The sequence below is a fragment of the Pleuronectes platessa genome, chromosome 11 (genome assembly GCF_947347685.1).
Source record: "Pleuronectes platessa chromosome 11, fPlePla1.1, whole genome shotgun sequence".
NCBI lineage: Eukaryota > Metazoa > Chordata > Actinopteri > Pleuronectiformes > Pleuronectidae > Pleuronectes > Pleuronectes platessa.
Genome location: NC_070636.1, coordinates 2,907,009 through 2,932,060, shown reverse-complemented (window position 1 = coordinate 2,932,060; position 25,052 = coordinate 2,907,009). Strand labels below are relative to the sequence as shown.

At 41.5% G+C, this 25,052-nt stretch overlaps 1 protein-coding gene across 4 annotated transcripts in view; it reads right to left on the bottom strand.

Moving 5' to 3' along the window:
- slc4a11 (solute carrier family 4 member 11) overlaps positions 1-25,052 on the bottom strand; it is a 67,421-nt gene that overhangs the window by 31,806 nt on the left and 10,563 nt on the right. The window contains exons 1-4 of one of the 4 annotated variants that reach the window (XM_053433728.1): positions 21,458-21,676; positions 14,448-14,498; positions 9,655-9,771; positions 1,652-1,695 (exon numbers count right to left, since the gene is read on the bottom strand). In XM_053433728.1, coding sequence (XP_053289703.1) covers positions 1,652-1,695; positions 9,655-9,771; positions 14,448-14,498; positions 21,458-21,479 — 234 coding nt within the window. In that variant the 5' untranslated portion in view covers positions 21,480-21,676. Of the gene's footprint in view, positions 1-1,651; positions 1,696-9,654; positions 9,772-14,447; positions 14,499-21,457; positions 21,677-25,052 lie in introns of those variants that run through there. The other 3 variants (XM_053433731.1, XM_053433727.1, XM_053433730.1) reach the window with 3 other exon arrangements.

The window sequence follows — 25,052 nt, the reverse complement described above, 5'->3', positions numbered from 1 at the left end:
ATTACTAACGGAGACGTCGCCTATTAAATCTGGACCAAAAGCACATGAGAGACCAACAGTGAAATAAAACATTACGATTTTTAGGTGAGAATTGAATCCACAGGTCATGAACATGAAGGTTATAGCTCCTCTCTGGGTGAGCATGAAACAATTAGCTGCCCTTGTGTTTGTTTGGTCTGAAAATCGAGTCTCTCCATGCCCGGACCTCCTGCCTGTGATGAGGTGTGCTCATTCATAAAGTAGATTAGGATGGAAAAAGAATGACGCAGCGATGCAGACGTGGTAAACACTTCATACCTCAGGGCGACCATCAGAATCCACAGGGCCATCAAACAGGCAGATGGTTTATAGAGACATGTGGCTCTACAGCCCCAGAGCCACTCTTTATATCCTAAAATGCTAAAAATGGCATCAGCGGCAATAATGATGTGACTGGGATTTCCGATTTTCCAAGCATATTTTAAAATTGTCAGATTTACAACGCACTGTCATAAAGAGATTTCTCGCTCCGACCTGCTGCAGCGTGGACGAGCCAGCGCCACGGCTAAAACACTAAAACCTAAAATATGAGCCGGCTGCCAGCAGAGCGGCATGAAAACATAAACAGCAGCAGACAGCACTTTCACAGAGAATATATACAATGACAGCAGAGCCATTCAGCTGTCAGGCATATCTCACACGAATCAGATTGGTTTTACAAACATCAGTGTATTGAATGCCCTGTGGTATTAAATTAAAAAAGTCTTGATTAGGAAAACCCCTGTTGTAATAAAGCTTTGGATAAGGAAGAGTAGGTCAGGAACCTGAGGACTAGAACGGCCACACCCCGGTTGTAAGGCTCAGCCAATCAGTGCAGTTTCAGTCTACATACACGTTTTCCCCCCCAGATTAATACAAGGTAAAGAAATGTTAATTTCTAACATAAACTAAAAAATAGTTGTTTAAATCCCTTTTGGAATGTGTAGAGGAATATTTTGTTTATGTTTCTATTTTTAGAAATGTTTTGAATCAACGTGTTTAATGAGTTAATTTATCCAAATCTGGTTTAAACCCAAAAATCTATTTTTGTATCTCTACGACTAATTTAATCATTTAAATTATTGTTAAAGTGACTTAAATTCAGCAGTGATCATTTAGCTTGGGTTGTACACTGTACAGAGTTTAGAGGCACGGAGCTTCATCAGACAATGATAAAATACCGATCGGCACTAGCTGACCATTTCCACTGCATCGAGTTCACAGGGGTTTATCACTGTGGAACACAGGATAAACACGGGGGGCTCCACGCTGCCCTCTCTGATCTGAGGAGTCAACTTCTTGTTCAGTTGGTGGAAGTTGAGTCTGATGCTGATTAGTGCCGAGGCTCCATTCGGACGCCAGTGGAGTAGTGTCTCTCATGCACCGGCTTCAAGTTCAGGAGAAGTTCAACACCACATTTTCCCTCCATTTCAGCATTTGGTGCATTGCAGTTGTTTTTATGGGATGTTTCCAAACCAGACTTCAGTTGTACGATTTGAATCAGAAATCCTGTACACAGCCATTAGGCTCTGGATTCAGTTTAAGAGACTTTCTGTGCTCGTTAACAGGTAACTGGGGATAAAAACACTGGGATAACGAATTCAATTGAAATTCAGTGAATGTGGATACTCGCCTTCCTCGAAGTGTTCAGCAACACACAACCGGAGTCGTCGGTATCTGAGGAGAAACACAACAAGAGATAGAGTTAGACTTTCAAAGTGTTTTGTTATTTGTGTATTGTTTTGTAGATGTTATACCTCTGTCATGTTATCTGTCATGTGTCTGAGTAAATGACACAGTCATCTGAAGAGGTCAGACTTGGAAAGTCACTGTCGCTTTTTTAGATATTACTTGACTTTAAATGATGTTGTATTGTTTGTCTTTGTGTTTGGTTGTGTTGTTATTTGTCCTACTTGTAATCACAGCTTTGCAAGGTGCTGTATAGATTTTAATGATAGTTTATTACTATTATCATCATCCCCCCCAACCACCCCCTTCTTTCTATCATGTATCCCTGACAGATGGTGTCGAATCTTCTGTTGTAGTAAATGAGTGGTGCTGCCTTGAAAATGGAAAAAGTCAATGTGTAATCTACCGTCATCGAAAATATACCCACAGTTGTGTGAAATGACAGATACACAAACAAAAAGCGAGTTTTTCGATATACAATATAACAATAGTCTGAAGCAAAGTCTGAAGCTAAATCTATTATTTATTTTTCAAAAAAAACAAACTGCAGTTCTGATGCGGCCTGAGATAGTCGTCTTTACCCCGTTTTCTATTTTGCATTGATGGTGAATCTCGTTTTGTGACAAGTCTATTTCTTTAACCTTTTGACCTACACAACTTGAATTTAACACTCAATACAATTTGTGTAATTATCAGCTTTATCAGCTTTATCATCACCACAGCATGATACCTAATTATGAGTCTGGTAGACAGTTTTTTTTATAGTTGTGTATTTAATGCCTTTATAACAGAGTGTGAAGAGTTGACAGGAAACAAGGGAGCAACAGACAGAAAATGACTCAAACCAGCGAGGTTGCGTATCGCCAGTGCCCCGGGGGCCACGAGTTCTCCACATGACTTCCGTCTTAAAACAATACAGTCATTTACTTCTGCAAAATTAAATTATTACAAGTCAAAACGCTTCATTTTTTATGCTAATCTGTGCTAGCATTGTAATTATAATGTTCTGCATTTGCATTTAAAAGCATTTTTTTTCTCAGCGACAGAACATTCATTAGCGCTGGTGAAAAAAATTCCAACACAAAGATCACAAGCAACAAACCGCTCAGCCTGCAAAGAAAAAGAAGCCACGAGACCCTTTTTTCTAATAGTCAGGAAAATGTCAAGAGGCGAGTCTCTAAACGCTCCCGTTGAACAGGGATTGGAAGTTCTCCGCTGATAAGGCGTTAATACACACGTCTGTGGAGCGCCGGCGCTCAGATAAAGTACAAAGGTCTGGATTCTCCCTGCGAGGAGAGAAAAAAGGAAAAAACCTTTTATGTGAGGGGAACAATATCGGGACAAACCACGGGAAAGAGGTTTGCAACACACTTCAGTGCCATAACTACCGGGCTGTCAGCGCCCTGCTGACTCTCATAAAACAAACCGTTACATAACGCCCCGCTATCGCAGTTTACTGTGGGGAGGACGTTATTAGGTTACCATGGGCTTTCCTCCTCTGATCCGCATGATGCACTGTGTCGGCTCCGTCTGGAAATCAATCGGTGCTTAACTCCACCCTCCAGCTACGGAAATGCAAGAACCCCACCCCCCACCCCCCACCAAACACACACATTTTAACAATATAGCCACCCCGAGGAAAGCGACAGGATATCGTAATATCAATAATCCAGCCACAAGTGAACATGTGTGAGTCTGCAGAAAAAAGAAAAGGGGGGGATGAGGGAGCGTGGGCTTTGATCTCAACACCAAACACCTTGCCATCATAAAACCCCGCAGGCGGCTGAGAGAGGAGGAGAGTCCCAACCCCTGCCTCGCCGTGATGAAGACTATGGCAGGGGGCACGTGTCGTGTGCACTGGATTTGGATCATCAAAGCCTCACAATCAAAAAAGCACACGGCCGGGCTGATCCGCTCCCACAGGGGAGAGGGAGCTGCGGCTCTAATAGCTGCCAGGCTGCAGCCGTGAGGAGATATTCATATATTCATATAAGATTACCTTGTCCCCAATGATCACCTCTTTCTAATGGCCTCTGTACGGCGATTTAAAATAATCCAGGGGGGGAATTTCAGGCTTTAGGATTAGGCAGAGGAAGTGTCAGAATGTGACACGGGCTTGTTTCCACTCTCGGCTCCTTATCTGATCAATGTGCTACTTTAACTGTTGATTACATTCAGCCAGACACAAGTGTTATGTAATGTCAGAGTGGAGTGTTGTATTGTTTTACTTATTAAGAGTTGCAGGGTGGTGATACTGGATGGCTGAATTACTATGTGATGGGGAGAGATCTTGTATGCGAACGGGCTGGAGTGCCCTTGGAGCGGAAGCTGCACGGCCTGTTTGCATTTCAAATATGTGATTGAAATCAAAAATAATTGGTTCGGCGGTGTGGAAACAAGGAAAGACCGTGAACCTGTGTGGTGTAAAAATACCACAGGTTCGTGTTTTTTCACTGTCAGAATAGCCAACTAGATTTCAGCCATCTCCCAAGCCCTGCCTTTCGTGTTACGCCTGTATTTATCTCATCTAATTCAGGGTAAAATGTACATATTAATAACTCTACCTATTCTTGAGGGTTAAAAGCCCCTGAGGCAATCTTACGGGAATCGTAACCATAAACAGCAGTTGCAGAATAACTTAAGACGACTGCAATATTTCCCTCAAAACGGAAAAACAGGTAGAATACTTCAAAATGCCCTGATAAAAGAAACCTTGACCTTTCATGGCAAAAATGTGAATATTTCAGAAGTTGACTCTAACAGCTTTTTACTGTCGGTCTGTTTATCGACCCAAAGAAAGTGTTTTGTATGAAACTACATTTTGATGCTTCTCTGAAATGTAGAAGAATCGGTCTGCTTAACAGAACTCTGCCTTCCTGATGGGCTATGAAACAAAGAAATATGCCCTAAGTAATTTCTTTACTGTGTGAATTCATAAAGCAAGTCCTACACTCGCGGTTGTCAAGGTCAAGTCGTGACCTTGGTCAGAGTCTAAGTCCTGAAGTTTTCCCGTGTGAGAGACGGCTGTCCTTCCTCTTGACTCCCCCACTTGAGCATTCAGCCACATTGATTGAACCGGAGTGAGAGTGGGCCGAGCGCCGACAGAAATATAATCGTGGAATCAATTCTATTTATGGAGAGCGTTTCGACAGTTTCCTGACAAAGTTCTCTGACGAGAGGAAAATGGACGAGATCGTGTCAAAGTGATTCAGAAAACTGAGGAAGATCACAAACAATCCCTCAAATTACCGGCTAACGACATTTTTGCTAAACTCTTCTCATTTCTCATCGTCAGCACTCGCTCGGATTGAGCGGCCGTGGATTCACTTTGTCTGATAACACTTTGACAACGATGCTGAGCACGCGAGGAGGCTGTGATTCCTTAGACTGCAAATAAAGATGGACGACGCATCTTCACTTCCTGGGCACAGATAGGAATATGAATGGAATGTTCTCATCGGAGCATCATTGTCAAAATAATGTTTTATTCAGAATGAGGTCAATAGTCAGTGTTTGAGAACAGGTCAGAACTATCTTCATTATTTAACAGGGACATTGACCTTTTCACTTGTTTCCACATACAATCCGCTACATGGATGAGACAGGGTTTATGACTGATACTGCAGCCAGCCACCAGGGGGCGATTGAGACATCTTGGCTTTACTTTAAATATATCCTCTGCCTTTAAATATAGTCTATAGCTTGTACTAACGCAGTCAAGTAAAACAGTCCTGTCCTAGGTCACAGCTTCATGAAGGTTGTAGGTTCAGGTTCTGTGGACTCAGGAGATAGAATTATTCTGTGTTCTAAATCATCACCCAGAGGATAATGAGGACATTCTGGTTAAAATAAAAAATAAAAGCTCTCGACGGAGCTCGTGTTTGGGACATTGAATCTAAAAATGCTGTTTAAATGACTCCGACGCCGGAAGCCATTAAAAGACATATCGTTAGAATGGCCCAGCTAAATATCCAACAGGCACAATATCACAAAGGTCAACAGCGAAGAATTATTAAAGCATCCACAGCCGGGACTGTATATTTCTCATGGAAGAGGTCACCGTTAAATAAAGGTGAAGGAAAAATGTATTAATTATAACGGACAGATGTTATTGAAATTACATTACGATAGAAGCTTCCTGTCTCTGAGTCTGATGTTATCACGAAGGGCTTTGTTTTTCCAAACCGCCGCTGATTTAGGCAGAAAGGACGTGATTAAAAGTTCAGAGTCCTGCAGTGATTTGAAATGGCGGACGTATTCCACAGCAGCAGCAGCAGCAGCAGCCTGTTGATGTGGAATAACAAAGCAACATGATCATTTGTCACGTGAATTAAAAACGGCTGAAACGGCCGAAAGAGCCAAAGAGGCTGGCGTCAAATGTATGTGAAGACTGAAAAGAAAACAAAAAACAGGATTCAACATTCAGAGCTAACAATCTGGGGATTGACGCTGGGGGGGGGGGGTACTACTGAAATATGGTAGATATACCAAGAGGTGTGTATCAATGGATTGTTATTAGATATCAACTGATGATTATATTCTGAGATTATATTAATCTAGCTACTGTCAGAAATTAACATGCTTTACTTTTGACATTATTCACTGTATAAGGATTATGTAAAAATTACAAATTCCCAAACGTCACCCATACCACCCCTTCCTAATTCTGAAGTGATGAAGTTTGGGATTCCACCTCTCGAATTGATTTGTATATTGTAAATTTGAATTCATTAAAATACCAATTTTTTTATGAGACAAAACTCTTTGCTCCTACATGATGAAAATAACCGAACTATGTTCAATTATTATTAACAGATTTCCCTGAAAGATTGGGAGATGAGAGATTAAAGACAGAGCGGCTGTGCTGCACTTTTAAACTGATACCATAAAGTTTGAATAAATAACTTATCTGTTGCTTTGTTATATATTCAAACTTTATGGTCAAACATATGAAAAAGTGGTGCCGTTCAATTACTATTTATATCCTAAATTATTTTAAAAATAATGTCCTTATCCGTGTCAAAGAGATCATTCTTTGATCGCATTGAGCACCCACTGTGATCTGACACCTTCCACTGGGTGTTTTACTCTGGAAGGGGAGTTCCTGCTGTTGTTTTCTTCCTCTGACTCGTTCCCGGCTCTTGTCAGACGCCTTAAGTGTTACTATGTACGGAGAATCAGCCTGAGTGACATGCTCACCTGTCACATTCAGACTCAATCTCCCTCTCTCTCTCTCTCTGCCTCTCCCCCCCCCATGGTGCACCTGTGACTGTTGCCATGGCGATGGTAACCTGTTGACCCGCGGGTTTCTGGTAATGGGGTCAAAATCATCTGCAGCTGCAGCCGACAAGCTGTCCGTCAAGTCAACACCTGCCATCGGGCTCCGGCTGGACTCCGGCTGCCGCAGACCTCCACTGAAATTAGTTTAAAGTTGTGTGAGGATTTTCTCTCTCTCTCTCTCTCTCTCTCTCTCTCTCCCCCCTCTTTCGTTTTCTCCTCGTGACTGAAGCCGTACAAATCTGCCCTGACTGAAGAAGCCTCGTGTTATGATATAAAAAATATAAAAAAATGAAGCACTCGGCTGAAAGTGCAAGGAACAAGATAAGTGAATTGGGATATTGATCACAGAGCAGCGGCGAAAGCAGCAACAGGCACATTCAGAAAGATATCTCTGCAAACTGAGTGTGACACACATTCCCACTTGTAATGAGGAGGAGTTAAAGGTTGCAGAGGGACATCTATATTCTATATGCATCAGCAATTCTAATTAATCAGCTTCTTGCGTGTTTGGTTCTACACAGACACACCTCCAGTCAGTGAGAGAAAGAATAGATGTTTATTCCTGTAGAGAGAATTTTCAGTAAGAAAACCTCATTCAAAATCCGAAAAACATTGACGACTAACAAAAGCTGCAGCCTTGAAAAAAAATAATTTCCTGTCACCTGAGTGGGAGAGCAGGTGCATTTTATTGTTTAACTAATATTTCTTTCTTTAGTGCATCTTCAAGGAACAATATTCCCCATGAGCCTCAGACGTTTAGCGGTTCGGTGAAGTTCACTGGTGAATCGAGGGGGTCATGGTGAGCGAAAGCCGCTTTCAGACAAGCACTACCTGCCTGAAATTATCCAGAGGGGCTGTATGTGAGAACGCAAACGCCTGAGTCATTTGCTTCGCACATTTTCTGGAACTTGTTTTGCCAGACCTCTGGTAAAATGTCATGACAATGTTAATCCGTGTGGAAATAGAGCAGGACGACTTCCAGGGACGTGACAGTCGTGAAACTGGAAGAACACAAACACCTCCAGGATGAAAAAGAGGAGGAAGGACGACGAGATTCAAGAGCTTTTGGTGATGCAATGTAAACAATTACAGTCGACGTGTATCTCCTGCAGTTTACGCCACTTGCTGTGACTGAATTTTCCACATCCATGAAAGCAGGTAAACACTGAAAAGTGATTCCACAAACCGATCTGAGCTCAAGGTTTGTGTTAATTATCTCTGGTTGGGAGCACTGAAGCCGTGGAGGTGGAATGAGCAGAGTGTGGATCCTGCTTCAGTCTGTCTGTCCTTGTCGGGGAGCAGATAACCAGCTGTCTGCAGACATCAGCGCGATGTCTTGTCAACACAAACAGAGCAGATAAATTAGAGAGCAGACTTTCTGTTTCTGTCCTGTCTGGGTTCAAAGTGATCGTTAGAGTCAAAGTCTGAACTTTGTTGAAGCCTCCATCCTGACACCCTCGTGCTCGGCTCTACGAGAAAGCATTTTTTTTTTTTAAATAAGGATAATGATGATGCCCTTTGTAAGTGGTGCAGCTTCTTCTTACTCTGGATCAACTCTTTTTGAACACGTAGATATCTCAAAGACAATAAAACCTGGGTTTACAGCTGATAATAATCCTGTCACACTATTTTATATTCAAGGAAATGACCGAGTTGCTCAATTGGTAATTGTAGAAACAGATTTAAGTTCCCAGGATAAATTCTGAGAACACGTTCAGCAGCACTGGAATGTGTGTGCGATGTCACTGAATCATTAAGAATTTAATCAAAATTGATCATTCTGGACTCAAAAGAAATTTAATCAAATCTGCTGCAAAAACTTAAATTGTACGACTCCGCCAATCCAACTTTCAGTCTGACTCATGCAAGGTCACTGAGACGTTTGACCACTGTAATCGAATCAGTTCTTATTTGAGTCAAAGTGAAAACTGGTCAACTTTTTGAAAGGAATTCACTTAAGTCAGATTTGAGATATGTTGTTTTGAGACGCCATAGTGACCTTTAACCTATAACCAGCCAAATCTCACCAGGTAATCCGTGAGTCTAACTGAACATTTGTGCCAAATTTGAAAGAATCACAAGGTCACAGTGACCTTGACTTCCAAATTCTAATCAGCTCATCCTTGAGTCCCAGTGAATGTTTGTGCCTGTTATTAAATTCTCTGTGGTTGTCCCTGATATATCACATTCACAGGAACATGAGGTCACTGTGACCTTGACCTTTGAACACCAGAATCTTATCAGTTCATATTTGAGTCAAGGTTAGTGAACGTTAGTACCAACATTTTAAGCCATTCCCTCAAGTACCTGAGATGTTGCGTTCACAGGAGTGAAAACACGTATAAAGTGAAGATGACTTTTCACCACGTTATTCTATTCTGTTGCCTTGTGAGTCCAAATTAACATTTGTAAAAAATATTGGATTCTCAAAGGATTCCTCCGTTTGAATTCTAACAATCTTGAGACGAATCAGTATTTTAAAGATTAGAACGTTTGCATAATTCCTTATTTCCTTCTTGTAAACAACGCCCTCTCTTCTCTCCTTTCTCTTTACATCTTTCGCCTTCTCCGACTCCCTCTATTCTCTCCCCCCCACCAACACACGCCCTATTCCCCAGGCCGCTCTCCATCCCTTTTTCTCCCGCTCACTCCCTCTTGGGTACTGACCTGGTCCGGGGCTGATCTGGTTGTCATAGAGGTGGATGTCATCTCCGCAGGCGATCGGCGAGTCCTGTGCCTCCTCTGGGCCCTCGCTGCCCTCCTCGGGCTCCGCCTCCCGCTGCTCTGGGGACACAACAGCACAGGGTCACTCCTGATCCTCGCTGGCTTCACAATCATTATCCTCGGCCCCAGTAGCTGATTAAAATACCAAAGTCAAAAATACCAGGAGGCAATTTGAGGTCCACAAATATAATTGCCCCAATTGAACACATGAAATACATATTTTAAATATTTAAAAACTTCATGAGTAGAAACTACAATTACAGAACCCCCAAAGTGACACGCTTTACATTTTTTTTAGTCGACAGTCAGTGAACCGTCCTGACAGCGCAGCCTGGTGCTCAACGCAAAAAAAACAAAACAAATTAAGCTGGAGAATTATGAGCAAATATTGTGTTTAGTGTCACCCGAAGATTTTACACAGGAGCTAATTGTCAGCTCAGGTTTCACTCGCTGCTCCCTTTCATGTCCTTTCACAAAACCCTTCTGTTAATGGTGAAACAATGTAGTCTGCTAAAGATGTATAAACGTCTGTGAGATGCTGTATTATGTATTTGGGTTTTAAGGCAAGAATTATTTTAATAATTGAAAACTCTACAAATTTTTACTTTAATTTATTAAGTCACTTGGTCTATTGAATATCATTATATAGCAAAAATGAACATTGTAAGTTAGTGACATTTAAAAAAGGGTTTGTCTGACCACATTTACAAAATCATTATTTTTAAATGACCTACGTGATTATTTGTTTGTTTATTTCCATTTCTGAAACTCTGCTGACTCAGACGCAGGTTAGTTTGCAGATTTCTAAATGTGTTGATCAATGATCTAGATTTAGTTATTTATTGTTGCTGATTCAGTAGATTTAATAGATTTAGTTAGTTAATCAATAAGAAAAGATGAAACTTACTATGTTTTGAAAGTGTGACAGATAACAGGATAGAATAAAATATATTCCTCTACCTGTTTCTTTATTGCTCCTTATTTTGGCGAAATTTTAACAACCATGTGTTTTACTGTGGCATTATTCATTGATGGATGTATGTCATCTGAAAAAGTAGATTAATACAGTTTTTCCTTTGCTGATCAATTATCACTGTTGCTGTCAAAATAAATATCACCTCGATGTCACTGAAAGCAAAGAGACGTTCTGCCGAGACGAACTAATAATGTTTAAATACGTATAATCCCGACAGACGTTTGTCAAGGGATGTTTTCATATGAAGTTGTTCATGAATCAGAGCGAGACCAAGGTGTTTTTCCTTTGGTCTGGATTTTGTTCTGGTAGAAAGCATCACAGGACTCAGCCTGGGGCCTGTTTGTATGACTCATCCCAGTCTCTGCTCCTGACACAGCAGCACCTTAAATCCAATCGTGCCGTCGCTAGTGGGCTCCCAAATATCATCCAGCGATCGGCTTGAAGCAACCGGGACAATATCTCCTACTTGTGCTCTTTATCGGCTGACCTTATCCACGAGGAGGGCCCCAATTTCAGTTCGTTCAGTTTGTCTTGCGTCGGGATCATCCCTTTGCGCTTGACATTATTTGAACCTTTCCGTGTCGTCCCTGTGCCGGTGTCCCTCTGCGCCACAGACTCACCGGCTGGGCTCTGACTTTCAAATCACCTTGGGACAGAGAGAGAGCAGCGGCTGCCGAGCAGGAGAAGCAAATCGATATTCATTTAGGAAAATTACATTTCTTTACTTATTGTGGGCTATTAATTCATATATATATATACCTCTGAATCAGGATTGTATAATATTTTTGTTTTTCCAGCGTCATTGGAGCAATAAATGGAACAAATGAAGCCGAGCTCCAAAAACGGATCTAAAAAACAAAACCAGCAACATGTAGAAGTAAAGAGGGACGAAGGACGAGGCTGTTTGATATGAAAACACTGAATGATGGATGTGCTTCTGTAAAACACGGCCCGGTGTTCTGCAGCAGCCTCTGAGAGGTGCTTGGAGACAGAAACACTACACGTGCTCGGTCTCATCATTAAAGATGTTTTCTGTGAGAATTCATCAAAGTTCTACATTCACCTTCTCTTACTGATTTAAAATCATCCCAGGCTGCAACAAACCAAAGACTTCATAGATATTTTAATATTCAGACAATGTTGAGGATAATAGATTTTTATTATCTATGTCTCTTTCTCTCCCGATTGAAGCTGAGGGTAAAATCTGCCTGTATCTGCTGCTATTTTTATTCTAAGAGGATTAGTTGCGAGGCAACAAAGTGAAAACAGTTTTATTCTCGCTTGTTTACATGTTTTCACTCTTACGTGATGCTGTGGAAAATAAAAGCCGGGGGGAAAAAATTGGGTCTGAATCCTTTTTGCCATCAGAGCGGCTCCTGGGTTCAGTGTTTGGGAAGCAGCACACTTCTGTATGTAAATACTCAGAACTCACTGTGGCTGAACAATCGAATTTAATGGCACATATTGTTCAATCTGAACCTCTCAACACTGTCTGCAGATTATTGCTCTGATTCATCTGTCTCTAAATTCAAGAGGGTCAGATAACAAACAAAAGACAATTAATGGATTGAATGAAACTGGCTCCTCTTCTGATTGTAGATTAATGATTTAAGTCGCTTTGCAGCTACACTGAGGAGTATTTGCGAGTTCCAGCTTCTCCCTCGTGAGGATTTACTGCTCCTCTGTGACTTCCTCTGCTGTCGGACACAACAAGCAGTCGCACGACATGCACGACAACTTAAGGAAATTAAACAGCGGCACTTTACCTGAACAAAACTTAAGATACAAGCCAAAAACCTGTTTGCAATGATTGTTTCAGCTTGAATTTCAGCAGACACTAAAAGCTGTGATTCCGGGCATTAGTGCACTGTCATGATGATCGAACCCTCTCTATAGCAAACAGGGCTCTTCTTATACTGTGTGGACTCATTCAGGTTTGAAAGAGGATAACAACTAAATTACAGGTTTTCCCACAGTATTTTAAATTAAGGTCATAAAGCGAGACATTAAGTTTCAAGGAAAACAGCTGAGTTACTATTTCATGTTTAATGAGTGTGTCTAGCATTTAGACTTCTTCTTTAATTTAATAATAAATAAAAAAAAATCACATGATGAGCTGTGTCACAGTTTCACCCTGAATCCGTCCATAAAATCAACAGATTTAACCATAAAACAAGATTTACGGTCGACTGAGAACGTGACGAGGAACTTCAAAGTCAAAGAGATACCCTGCAACCCCCATGATGCATCTCTGCTCCATCAAACAGGAAACCACTGTAAACAAGAACTACTGGAGGGATTGCTATGAAAATTAGTGGAAGGATATGGTGTCGGTCAGTAAAAATTCACTTTCTGTTGCATATCCAGATCAGGGAATTTCTTTTTTTCACTTTTTAAGATAGCGAACGCAGAACTCAGCTTCAGGCTCTTTTTCTCTTTGCTTCCTTCTCTCTGTGGCTCAGTCCACAGTCGGTTATTATGAATGCTGTTATTTCTGTATCGCACACTTGTTACTCTATGAGCCCTGTGTCTGTTTAGCACTGATTTGTGTTGTTGCTTCTCTGCTGCAGGACTTGTCAACTAAATGATCTGTCAAACCGTTCCTGACCATAATGGGAATAGTTGGCATGGCTTTGTATGTTCATCATAATGTGAGTTTTCATTTGTTAAGGTTTCTGAAGGTGGATTCAAAGCCTGGTTTTTCACTTCTTGTATCTCTCCCATTTTAATTCCCATCCATCAACTCAGGTCTGTCTGTCTGTTTCTTTGTCGACAGGATTACACAACAACTACAGATTTCCACTAAACTTAATTTACATTATCTAAGCTAGATGGGTGTTTTTTGAGCTTCCATCAATTAACGATAACCCCTTCTCCTGCTTTCTGTGAGTGTGCGAAATTTCGGATTCAGGGGACTGTTGAGCCTTGATGGAGGTTTGTGCTCTACTGACTTTCATTCTAGTTTGTCCTCTATTCACCATTTAATCCTGACATGTGCAGCTGTAATCAGATTTGGTCGCCAAGCACAGAAAATGAGCACGTTAATGGTCACAAAGAACATTATGAAACAGATGACACAGGCACCACCGGATCACTTCCTGCAGTTCAAGACCAACAACAGTAATATTTTGTCCACGTCACCCTGCTCACAACCTTTGGTCGTCCGGCAAGATTCATTAATGGACCTCTAAGATGGTGGATGATGCCTTCTTGCCTGGAGTAATGTAATTGGATTTATGTCGTGATAGAGGGTTGCCTAATAAAGATGGTTATGTTCAGGTGCAGCGGGGGGGCCTTCTATGAATTGGTGTGTTACAGGGAGGGGAATAATTGGCTGGGGGAGACAGGGAGATCCAATGCAAGCATATTCTGTCCTGACTGCTTGTGCTGCACATACTAATTGGGTTCCTCTCCTTGGCTTGAAGGTAATGAAGCCGCTGTTATCACAACAACCCGGGCAAAGTTCATTATTTATATCCAAATGCAGCAGCGTGTGAGAGCTGGGAGAGTGTTTCTGATCCGTGCTGCAGCCGCAATCTTTTAGGCACATCTTCTACTATGGATCTACTGTAACGCACATTACTGGCAGCATTCAACTAAAAAACAAGATATCCTCCTTTCCCATCATGGTGAGTTCATCTCAGTGTTTTATCACAACACAACTAATCCTGATTATTGCTTTGCTATGTTTTTTTTTTATGTTGAGGAAAACTGGCTCATGTTGAAAAGTGCATTCATCCGGCTGGTGACTCAGACTCACCCATTTCTTGAAAGAAGTATCCATTCTTGGACATCCCAGAGGGAGGCGCCTCTGCAGGAGAGAGCAAAACACAGAGAGAGAGAGTCATTAGTGAGGGTGGGGGGGTGGGGATGGACATCAGGCCCTGCAGGGAGCCATTTGCATTTTGAAACTCCATACCCATTATTTGTTATAATTACTTTATTCTTTATTGTAAGTGTTTCATTATTGGAATGAGAGATGGTTATGAATAGAAATGAGAGTTAAAGTGGATTAAAACGTAAAAGGACGGTGTAGATACAGAATGAATTGTTAATTCTCACGAGAGTATCTGCCCCCTAAAGGCCGTAAGGGGGCGTGACAATGAGGAGTCGGGTCATGACACACTGAAAACAGCCCCTGCAGATGTGTTTGATGTGCGGTGAATTTTTCTTTTTTACTTCTCGTCAATAAAAATTCCACGAAAAGACCAAATCCAACTGTGAATTGATCTCGTTATTCTCCGAGTATCTGAAGCTTGAGATTATTAGATTATTCCTCTGAGCCACAGAAACTATTACAAACACATCAGTGACTCACACGGTTGCACTGGGAGACGTGCTCCTTTATTACAATGAACACACACTGGGTAGTTTATTCTGTGTCGAGCCCACATACGCGGTCCTGCTGCTGGAGTAACTCGACCGGCAAGTAAATCAATCCACAGCTGAAAATAGTCCTTTAAAGGTGTTTATACTTAGTCCTATATGAGGAACATTCTCTAGAAATAAAAATAGACTTTTTCAAAAGCCAACGTTTGCGTTGAGGAATGAGGAAAACCTAGAGAGTTATGTTCACGTGATTTACTGGTCACGGTAGCTTGTCTATATTTCAGCAGAATTACACAAAAACAAACTCCAGCACACTTTTTTGTAACGTGGTGGAAGGTGGGATATTATTTTTTTAACATAACAACATATTTTATCTTGTATTATGGTGATGAAAGGCCAGTGATCGCATGTCCCTGTTGTCTTGAAATGGTTTTCGTTGACAATAAAAAGGCTTGTTCGGCAGCTTTACCCTCTCATCTTCTGACGGATGAATTTAATTTTCCAGCAAAAATCACATCGGTATTTTCTGGGTCTTGTATCCGATGGGGGGGGGGAGCTGTGTTTGTAATGATGGTGATAGACCGATGGTACATTTACATTTTGAATCCCTCTGATTAGGAGCCGACTCACATTAGGACGCTGTGTTTAACCCCACGAAGCAAAACAAGTGCCGCAGGTCAGAGGCAGTGTGATGAAAATCCAAAGCTGTTATACTGGCAGGAATAAATACAGGTCACAGGTTTTTTGTGCCTGATGGGATGAGACTATCACGAGAGAACGATGTGATGCAGAGGAGACGTAGACGTGTTACCGGGGGCAGTGGACATGTCAGTGGAAATTATATGTTCATTATTTTCTAATTGTCAACGAAAATGTAGGAAAATACAGAAAATGCTCGTGAGAGTTTTATCCCCACAGCTCAAGGTTATATCTTCCAATTGCTAATGAATGGTTTCCAGTGCTGTTGTTATGGAAAACAAGAGGAAATGATATCAGTTCGGCTTCAGATGGCTGAGTTTTGTTAAAGAATGCAAACATTGGAAATTTTGGCTAAACTGAAAAAACTAGTCTGCTGGAGAGAGTGAGTGAAACAAAGCTCCCCCAAGGTCTTTTAACTTCCTGTGGATTCCTCACACATCAGAAATGAAACATCCAATCAGCATATCATTTGGATTTCAGTGTTTCAGCATTTTTCCAACATTTATTTAGACTGCGTTTCTTCAGTCTAAACAAAGTGTCGTCTAAACAAGGAACTTGTAGAAGTTTCCCCCCCAAAAAACCAAAGTGATATTTTTTCGATTTCTTGCTTCGTCTGAGCAAAATTCTAAAACCTAAATCCTCAAATTTCAGGGAAATCTTTGACAAATTGACTTGAATTGAAATGGTTGCTTATCAATCTTTTCAGCACCAAATGAATGTGGCTGATGTTCAGGTTTAAACTTTGGTTGAGTCAAAGGAAAAAGTTGTATTTTGTGAATTCATTCGCCAGCGAGGCTCAAGGTTCCCAAACCTTTTTTTGTCTTCACGACAGTGTGAACAGCACAAGTCACAAGAATCTTATCTTTGCCAATTCTAATTTGGACTGAAGGTTAAGACGAATGTGACCTTGACATCACTCCAGGGCAAACATTCGTCACAATACTGATCAGGTGCGAGTCACTCAGTCAATACAAATACATCGGAGACGGCAGTGATGCAGATTGTCAGTGGAGGGACACCGAGGTGTTAGAAGTCGTACGTATTTGGGGCGACACTTCTGTTCAAGCGTAACTCGAGGGCTGATGTCATGTGTTTGAAAACATCTCGCAGGAAATGGCCAGTTTGAGTCATGACCTGCTAGCTATGCAAGGGGGGGGGAAGCGATATCTCAGCTCAAGACTCAGACCAACAGGAGGCATCCTCAGGTTGTTCAGTTCCACCAATCTGACTGTGATGGTGGCTCACGTCTTTAAAGGGTTTAAAACCACTGCTGTTTCATGCTTTTATCCTCTTGACCAAACAATGATGTGTGTTTATTGTTCTACTCGTTGCTGCGACTGAACCGACAATTAAAACAACGTGACACGGTGACGCCCTCGAGAACCTCAATGAAAGAAAAAAAAAAAACAGAGTGGTAACAGTGAACAGACTATTTAAACGGTGTAATACAGGTTTGGGAAGTGAAACTTTTTCTTCTTATTGGGCCAAAGCTGTGAAATGTAGCAAAAAAATTTATAATACACTGTGCAATACTGTAGTTTAACCAGAGGGCAAACAGAATAATTCCCTTCAGAGCGGTGAGAAGTGTTATCAGAAAAATAACATGCTCATTAGGTGGAAAAAATGCTATCAGGCAATGATTAGAAACTATGCATACTGTTTTCATCTGTGCTAATACATTCAGCGATAATCCATAGTGAGTTCTGCTTCCAGCCAAAGGTGGGGTATACAGCATTTTCCCCTAAATGGAGGATATCTCCTTTTGGATTTACACTTAATCTGGTGAGCAGTTCTACTCCAAAGAGCACAGACAGAGACTTCTCCAGTACAATATTTTGTAGAGTGTTTGTCGTGGATGTGCGCGGCATTCGGATGACACACAAAGACGAGGCAGATATGGAGCGGGGATACTTTGAAGGTTACTGAGACATTGTGGGCTCACGCTGGAAGAAAAGAGGGATGATGGAGGATGGGGGGGCGGGGGGGGGGGGGGGGGCTCTTTCTTCAGCATTAAGCCAATATGTTTGCATATTCGTCCTATAACAAAAGATCGACAACATGTCTTGTGCGTATTTCCCGCAGTCGTCCAGAATAAGGAAAAGAAACACAAGCGCTTTATGTTAGATGTCAGAATTGAAAAATCCATTTCTTTAATACGTTGAATCTTAGCCGACTATCCTCTGAAACTGTGGAACCCTGATAAAGAGGAGAGATGTCAGCATGAAGAAGTCCCCCCTCTTAAGGACATTCATGATAAAGCCAAGTATAAGTACAAATAATACAGTAATAAATCGCACTTTTCTCTCTGAAACTGTAAAAGTGACCAACAATGCGCCTGTTTCTCGATCGACAACACCACTAACGTTGAACAGCTCCAGTGGCTGTTACAATAGAGCGCTTGTCACCTTTTCGTTAAAATCGTGTTCAAGGAATAAGTCACGTGTCCAAACCACACACAAAATTCCAAAACAGAAGAATGCATGGGGAAAGTTTAACGTGCATATTTCTTTTGGTGAGAAGATTATTATGACTGTACAGTAAAAAAGCATGTGACGAAACAACCTTGAGGCGTTAGCTTAGCGTAGCACAAAGATGGGACTGGGGGCAGGAAGCCTGGGGGCAGGGAGCCAGGCTGCGTTCAACTGCTCTTAAAAAGCCCATTAATGAACACGTTCAATCTTATTTATTTAATATGTACATACACCTGACTGTAAAAGCAGGGGGTGGTTTTAATGGGGTCATGTGCCTGAATATCTCTTGGCACTGATTGCCTGAGTCATTCCCTCACCGGCCAAGAAACAGTCAGTTATCTAACCTCTCTCAAAACCGAAAACCTCTTAGTTTTTACACTTTGGTTTTGCGAGAATAAAACCAGCGAGATTTAAACAGTTTTTTTTTTTTACCCTCAGTGCTAAGCTAGGCTAATTGTCCTCTGGCTCCACCTTCATACTGAGCTAACAGACATTAAAAGTTGTTTTGACCTTGTCATCTGACTCCCAGCACAAAAGCACATAGGCATCCCATAATGATTGACTATTACTTTAAATTTAATATGACTATTAGACCTGATGTACTTGCACAGTACTGTATTATTGCTGCTATATCATTGGTTATATGATGGAGCTTTTCCACATCACAGAATCGTTCTAAGAAGAAGAAAAAAAACACCTTTGACGTCTTTTTAAAAATCTAATTAAGTTGAAATTGAATGAATTGAATTATTAGATGGATGGAGTGACCTTCAGCTTCAGTCTGACTGACGACTCGCAGAGAGAGAGACCTTCACAAAGTGTTGAGCCTCTCACGAGTGAATGCATAGTCCCAGTTACCTTGAGATTGCTGGTTTACACTGCGGCCATTTGTTGAGACAAAAGAAAAAAGAAATGCAACCATTGGAAGTTGATGTCGTTTTGTTTTCACGAGGATTTACAACGATGACAACGTTAGAAAAATACACATTTCTGGAAGTATTGTGTTCTCCATCCACGTTCCTCAAATCAATTTCCTCATTTGAGCTGCCATGTTAACACAAACATGGGGGGGGGAGATTTCTCTGCTGTCTCTGTGCTACAAAGTGTGTTTGATTGTGATGTCAGTCACATAAACATCAATTTTCCCTTCACTTTCCTACACAACACACAAACAGACACACAGGTCGATCACGTCTCTGTTATGCAGTCTGCTGACCTGCAGCTACTGCACTGAACTCACAGTATCTTTCACAGCTGCTTACAAATCTATGTTATGATAAAGCCAATAATATTTTTACTGCACATTCAAGCTAAAATACAAAGATGATGTGAAATTTGCATGTCACAACTTTTTGCATGGGAACAATCACATCTGACTTAGACCAGAGTTAAAGATGTTAATAATGAAGAACTCATCTTTATCGACCCCTGGTGGCTGGCTGCAGTACAGGTCTCAAACCCCATCTCTTCCATGTTAGTGGAGGGGATAGGGTAGCATTACGTTTCAGTGGTGACATTCTTTCTAAATGCCAAATAAAATGAATTCTGTGTTTTTTCCGTCATAATTATCTAGTAATGTCTGAGACTGTACGACAAAAAAAGATTGTCAGTACACAATGATGTGAAGAAACCAGTAAACAAATATTTTTATGTAAACATCCTGTATGGGCTCCTGCTCGTATATTAATGTGGCAGCTTCCTGTTAAAGCTGTTTCTCTGAACTGGGTGTTACTCCGAGAGCTGTGACCAGCGGCGGCGTCACACCGAGCTGTTTGTCAACGACAGGCGCAGGAGACAGATTTAGAGGGATTGGGGGGGAATGCACCTGATCCATGTTACCAGCTTTACCAGATCAATGGAAATACACTAGGCTTAAACTCACCACCAAATCAAGAGCTCGGCTTTCTACAAGTGAGAATGTAGAGAATGAAACTTTACTCCTGCATGACAGGGAGCCGCTTCATCCTCAGTGTAGAAGTGGTCGTGCTGCAGAAGTTAAACGGGCTGCACATTGTGACCACACAATTTGTTTTGGTTGTGAGTTATTATCGCACAAGCAGATAATTGGAAGACAGAGCTGATTAAGGATGCGTTACATACTTCATGCTCCGATGGTCTTTTCCAGAAGGTTCATTAGCAGTCTTCAGGGTTATTCTGTTGTGCAAGTAACAGTCACTTGTATTGTGTGAATTGAAACAAACTGAAAAGGTGAACTATGAAAACAACGAGGTGTGAGGACACTTGGGCTTTGCTTGTATTCGTTCCTTACATGTTGTGTCACCTGCAGCTTATCCTCATTAAGTAACTTAATACATATTTGCAGTTGAGCATAAGTGAAAAATGCATTATTTCTCATTTTCTTTTGCAAATCTTCAAAAAAATTGGTTAAATTCCAGATACATTTGGATGAAAACCTGACTGTTTGCTGCATCTAGAGAGAGTTGTGTGTTTGTGTTTGTGTGTCATTTTTTGTTGCATTCCAGATAAACACTGTATGCCGATCACTGTCAGTGCAGACGATGCAACCGCAGTGTTTCAAATTCTGAGAAAGATCTGATCCAGATCTGTGCTCAAGCTCCTGTTTCATCACTGTTCTCTAGATGTTTTCCTTCTGGAAACAATTACTGTCCTCCACTCCACACGCTTCCATTTTTACATCACCCAGTTCTTCACACACGTTTGTGAATGCTGCAGGGTCCTTTAATTATCCCTCATTTCATTGTCAAATTAAATATGAATTAGTGAGCTGTTTTATAACCATTTGCAAAAGGTGTTCCATAAAACGAGGGCAAACGTTTTTAATGGCAACTTGTATTGTAATTTATTTGTGATTATTATGGCCTTTATCACTCACTTCCCAAACCTGGAGCAAGATGTAAAAATGATGAACACAGACTTCTTAATTGTTTTCTAACACATAAACAGGGATTTATAAAAAAATGAGTGAAATGCTTCAGATCATCCATCCAAATTTTTCTAGAGCCAATTGTGAATTATGTCGGATGGAAATAAATAACATGAAAGAAAAAAGAGAAATTGCATTAGTGTGATTATTGATTTTAGGATTGTGTGAATGAAACTGTATGACACTAGTAGGAGAGAAAGATGTTATATATGATAACTCTGCAGGAAAGAGGAAGCTGTCTTCTTGTAAGCAGGAAGTCGGTTTGAATAGTATCGCACACATGTGTCATTGCGTTGACTGATCCGCTGTGTGTGTGTGTGTGTGTGTTTGTGTGGGTGTGTCTGTGTTTGTGTGCGAGCTTCTTACTTAGAGTCAGGCCTTTCATCATAAACACGAGGGGAATATGTGTCAGTCAGTCGAGTTCCCATGTCCCAAACCCACAAGCAAGGCAGCTGCTCCGTTCTTCTCTTGATATGGTGTCAGAACACGCCACACGACAAACTCTTTCTTCCTGATAAACCAGAACTGTCGTCTGATACGAGCTATCTGCAGAAGAGATGGCAGGCGACTGCTTGTTGCCGTTGCAGCGATTGCGGTTTTTGCATCAGTTTCAGGACTCGTGATGTGACACGAGCGAGTCAACAGCTTCTTGACAGAGACAGGCAGCGAGAGGAAAATGTTACCTGAGATGTTTCCTAACGTTTCTGAATCTAGAAACACAAACACCCACGTGGGCTACAAATCAAAGAGCGGCCGACCCCTGGCTTCTGCTCTGAATTCACCTTTTTGATCTCTGTGTACTCAAAGGAGAAAAAGAAAGTCAGGGGAATGTGACTTCCCACAGTCCTGATGAAATACATCCAGGGATAGTGTTAATGATTTAGACGCCAGAGGCAAAAACTGCGCTGACGACCTGTAGGTGTTTGTACGTGCTCCCATTTAATCTGATTTACCACCTCTCTTACTAAGCCACAGCATCATTACAGCAAAACACTGCAGGAAACCCAGACTCTCTCTCTCCCCCCAAAACACGACACATTCATACAGGAAGGAAAAACTGGCAGGTTGTTTCAGCGAGTGAAGCCGAGAGAGAGGATTCTCAGTGAGAGAAGAAAATATCATAAATGCAGGCTGAAGGTCCAGTTTCCAATTTACTGAAAAATTTAATGAGAAATATGAGAGAAAGTCTGCAGCGGGGGGGGGGGGGGGGGGGGGGGGCGGGGGGAGAGAGAGAGAGAGTTGGGAGGGAGCTTTAATAACTGCCATCACCTCTAATCCCCTTTTAAAAACAGCAGATGATTTAGTTCTTTAGAGAGTGGCAAGAAACAAACATACAATTTCACCAAATACTGGTACAGAGCGATCCATAAAAACACTCCGGACATTTTCCGGAGTTTGCCTCACGCATGCAGGCTCTGTGGAAAGTTTCAGGACAACCTTAGGACTTCAGCTGCTGCCTGAAAGCAGCTCAACATAAATTATTTTGGCTACAACACTTTGCAGTCTGTGCTGTTAAGTGAGAGAGATTAAAACAATCTCAGTTCTTATCCAGACATATTTAACACAAGTAGAATAGTTTTGGCAAATACTGTGAGAAGATTCAGAGGCAGAAACTGAGATATTACTGACCCAACGGGAAATGCGTTGTCTTGGCATAAAGAACGAGACTGGCGAAATGTAATATTTGTTATTGTCAAGAACACGAGTGTCCGTCCCTTTATGCTTTCAGTCTGTCTATGGCATTAAAATGTAAAGCTTTCAAAACAGGACCTGAATAAACTGGGTGTCTTTATTTTTTGCAAATGGTGAATTTGTTAGGGACTATATTCAGCTGAGAAATAAAATAATTCCATATCATTTCACCATCCTGAGAATACTTGCTTATAGTATTGGTATTGAGAAAGCTTTCATTTCTAAACGCAGGCACCCACGGTCTGTGACCTGCATTTAATTAGTGTGTTGCTGAAACACTGCAGATGTAATACACCTAAACATCCCCGCTGCTGTTTGATGGCTGCAGGTATTTAATCAACGCACAGGGAGGGACCTCGTACATTCTATAAACCGCTGGGAATGACTTTAAAGGTAAAAATCACTCATTACTATAACCCAGTGCAGACTCGGCTTTAACAGCAACAAATAAAGCATTTTGATGTTATTTAAATACCCCAAGACAACAGGAAGTCAACTCTTACGACCCTGGGTGTGTGCGTAAACCAGCCAGGCTGAAACCGCTCCAACCTTCTTCTCGATCGCAGCCCAGTGCACTGCAGGTACATGCAAAACAGATGCCTGACGCCCCAGGAGGGACAAACCGTGGAATTTACAGTGGAGGTGAGGCTGAAAGTCTAAAGTGAAGTGGGCAAGAGATTAAAAGGCGTCCCTGCTGTGTTTGTAGGGGAATCTACGAGGGCTGGGACAGCACCAAGGAGGAGGCTGGGCCTTTTGTTGGCTAATTGTGCCCACAGGCTCTCTTGGCACCCGACGTCTATGGCGCTGTGGTCGTTGAGAGATCCCAGGCAGAAAGGGAATTCCTCCCAATGCTCGGCTCTGGACGAGCTCTTTGCACGCGTACACTTTTTAAACAGCACGTCGGCATTTGGCCTTCATCCGTTTCTTAAATCTTTAAGAAACTTCAGTTAGCACGCTTATTACACACATGTTGTAAATTTGCAATATGTGTTCACATGGCATTTCCCAATCTGGTGGCATTCTCTGAAATATCACCAATACATGATGCTTTTAAGGCTGCTCTCTTTTTTATGTAATGTGGATAACGTGTTTTAATGTTAAATGTGACCTGCAACCTGATCTGTGTATTTTGGAATTGACAAGTAAAGCTGAATCTGTATGAACTGGAAGTGGATGACAAATCCCAACAGGAGCTAAAACCAAGTGTTTCAGTTACAGCATGTCAAACAATAACTCTACATGTGACAGAGATGCTGCAGTTGTTACACGACTGTGCTCCTCCCGACATCTCGCTCATCATCTTATATCTCAGTTCGCTCCTACAAGCCCAAACTGCAAGCTGTACAAGCTGCTGAAGTCAAATCCAAGTCACGCTGACCTGGGGGAGTCTGGTGGAGAAGAGGCTGCTCTGTTATAATTAAATATCAAATGTAAGGTGAGGAGCCACCCTGACATTCTGAGAGTTTCTGTAGCATGCTGTGCTCACTGAGCCGAACACAACCACACCAGTGAGTGGTTTCCACCACGTCTGGAGGAAACCACGATCGGTTTAATCAGAGCTGTCAACGAAAAGCCTTCTGCAGGTAACAAGCTTCTGGAGGTTTATTCATGTGGAATCTTTAACAACAGCCACAAATTGAGACTTAACCCTTCAATTTCAATTAGATCTCGCCTTTCTTGTGATGACACATTTATTTACTGGAGATTATGAGACTGAATTTTATTATTATCACATAAAATCTGTATTAATAGGACACAGTGAACACATTTAAAGGTTGATCAACTAATCCATCTTACAACCATGATGTCTAATTAATTGTTTTGTCGATTGACACAAAATAAGCAACTAATTCGATGATCAATTCATTGATTTTCCGAGGGAGAATTTTCTTCCATTAGAGTAAACATGCTTTTATTGTACTGTCCTCCAGTCGGGGGAGGATTGTTTGATGGAGGCTTTTATCCGAAGAGCCTTGAAATACAATGACTCGCATTCGCAGTAAAGGAAAATCTACTTTTGTCCGTCCCTGTGTCTCCTTGAAAAAAGATTGCTAGAAGTCCTTATTCAAACTCAAGGGTATAATGAACCACGCATCTTCTCCCCCGCCCCCCTGTGTTTTCGTTGAGGGACGCCTTCTCTGTTAACAAGGAAATCTAAAGAAATATTATGCCCCGTTGTGACAAGTGACTGGCAAAAAAAGAATAATTATAAAAATCTCCTTCTTCAGGATTCACTCTGCTAACACTCGCATCGTCCCGTTTTCTTTAA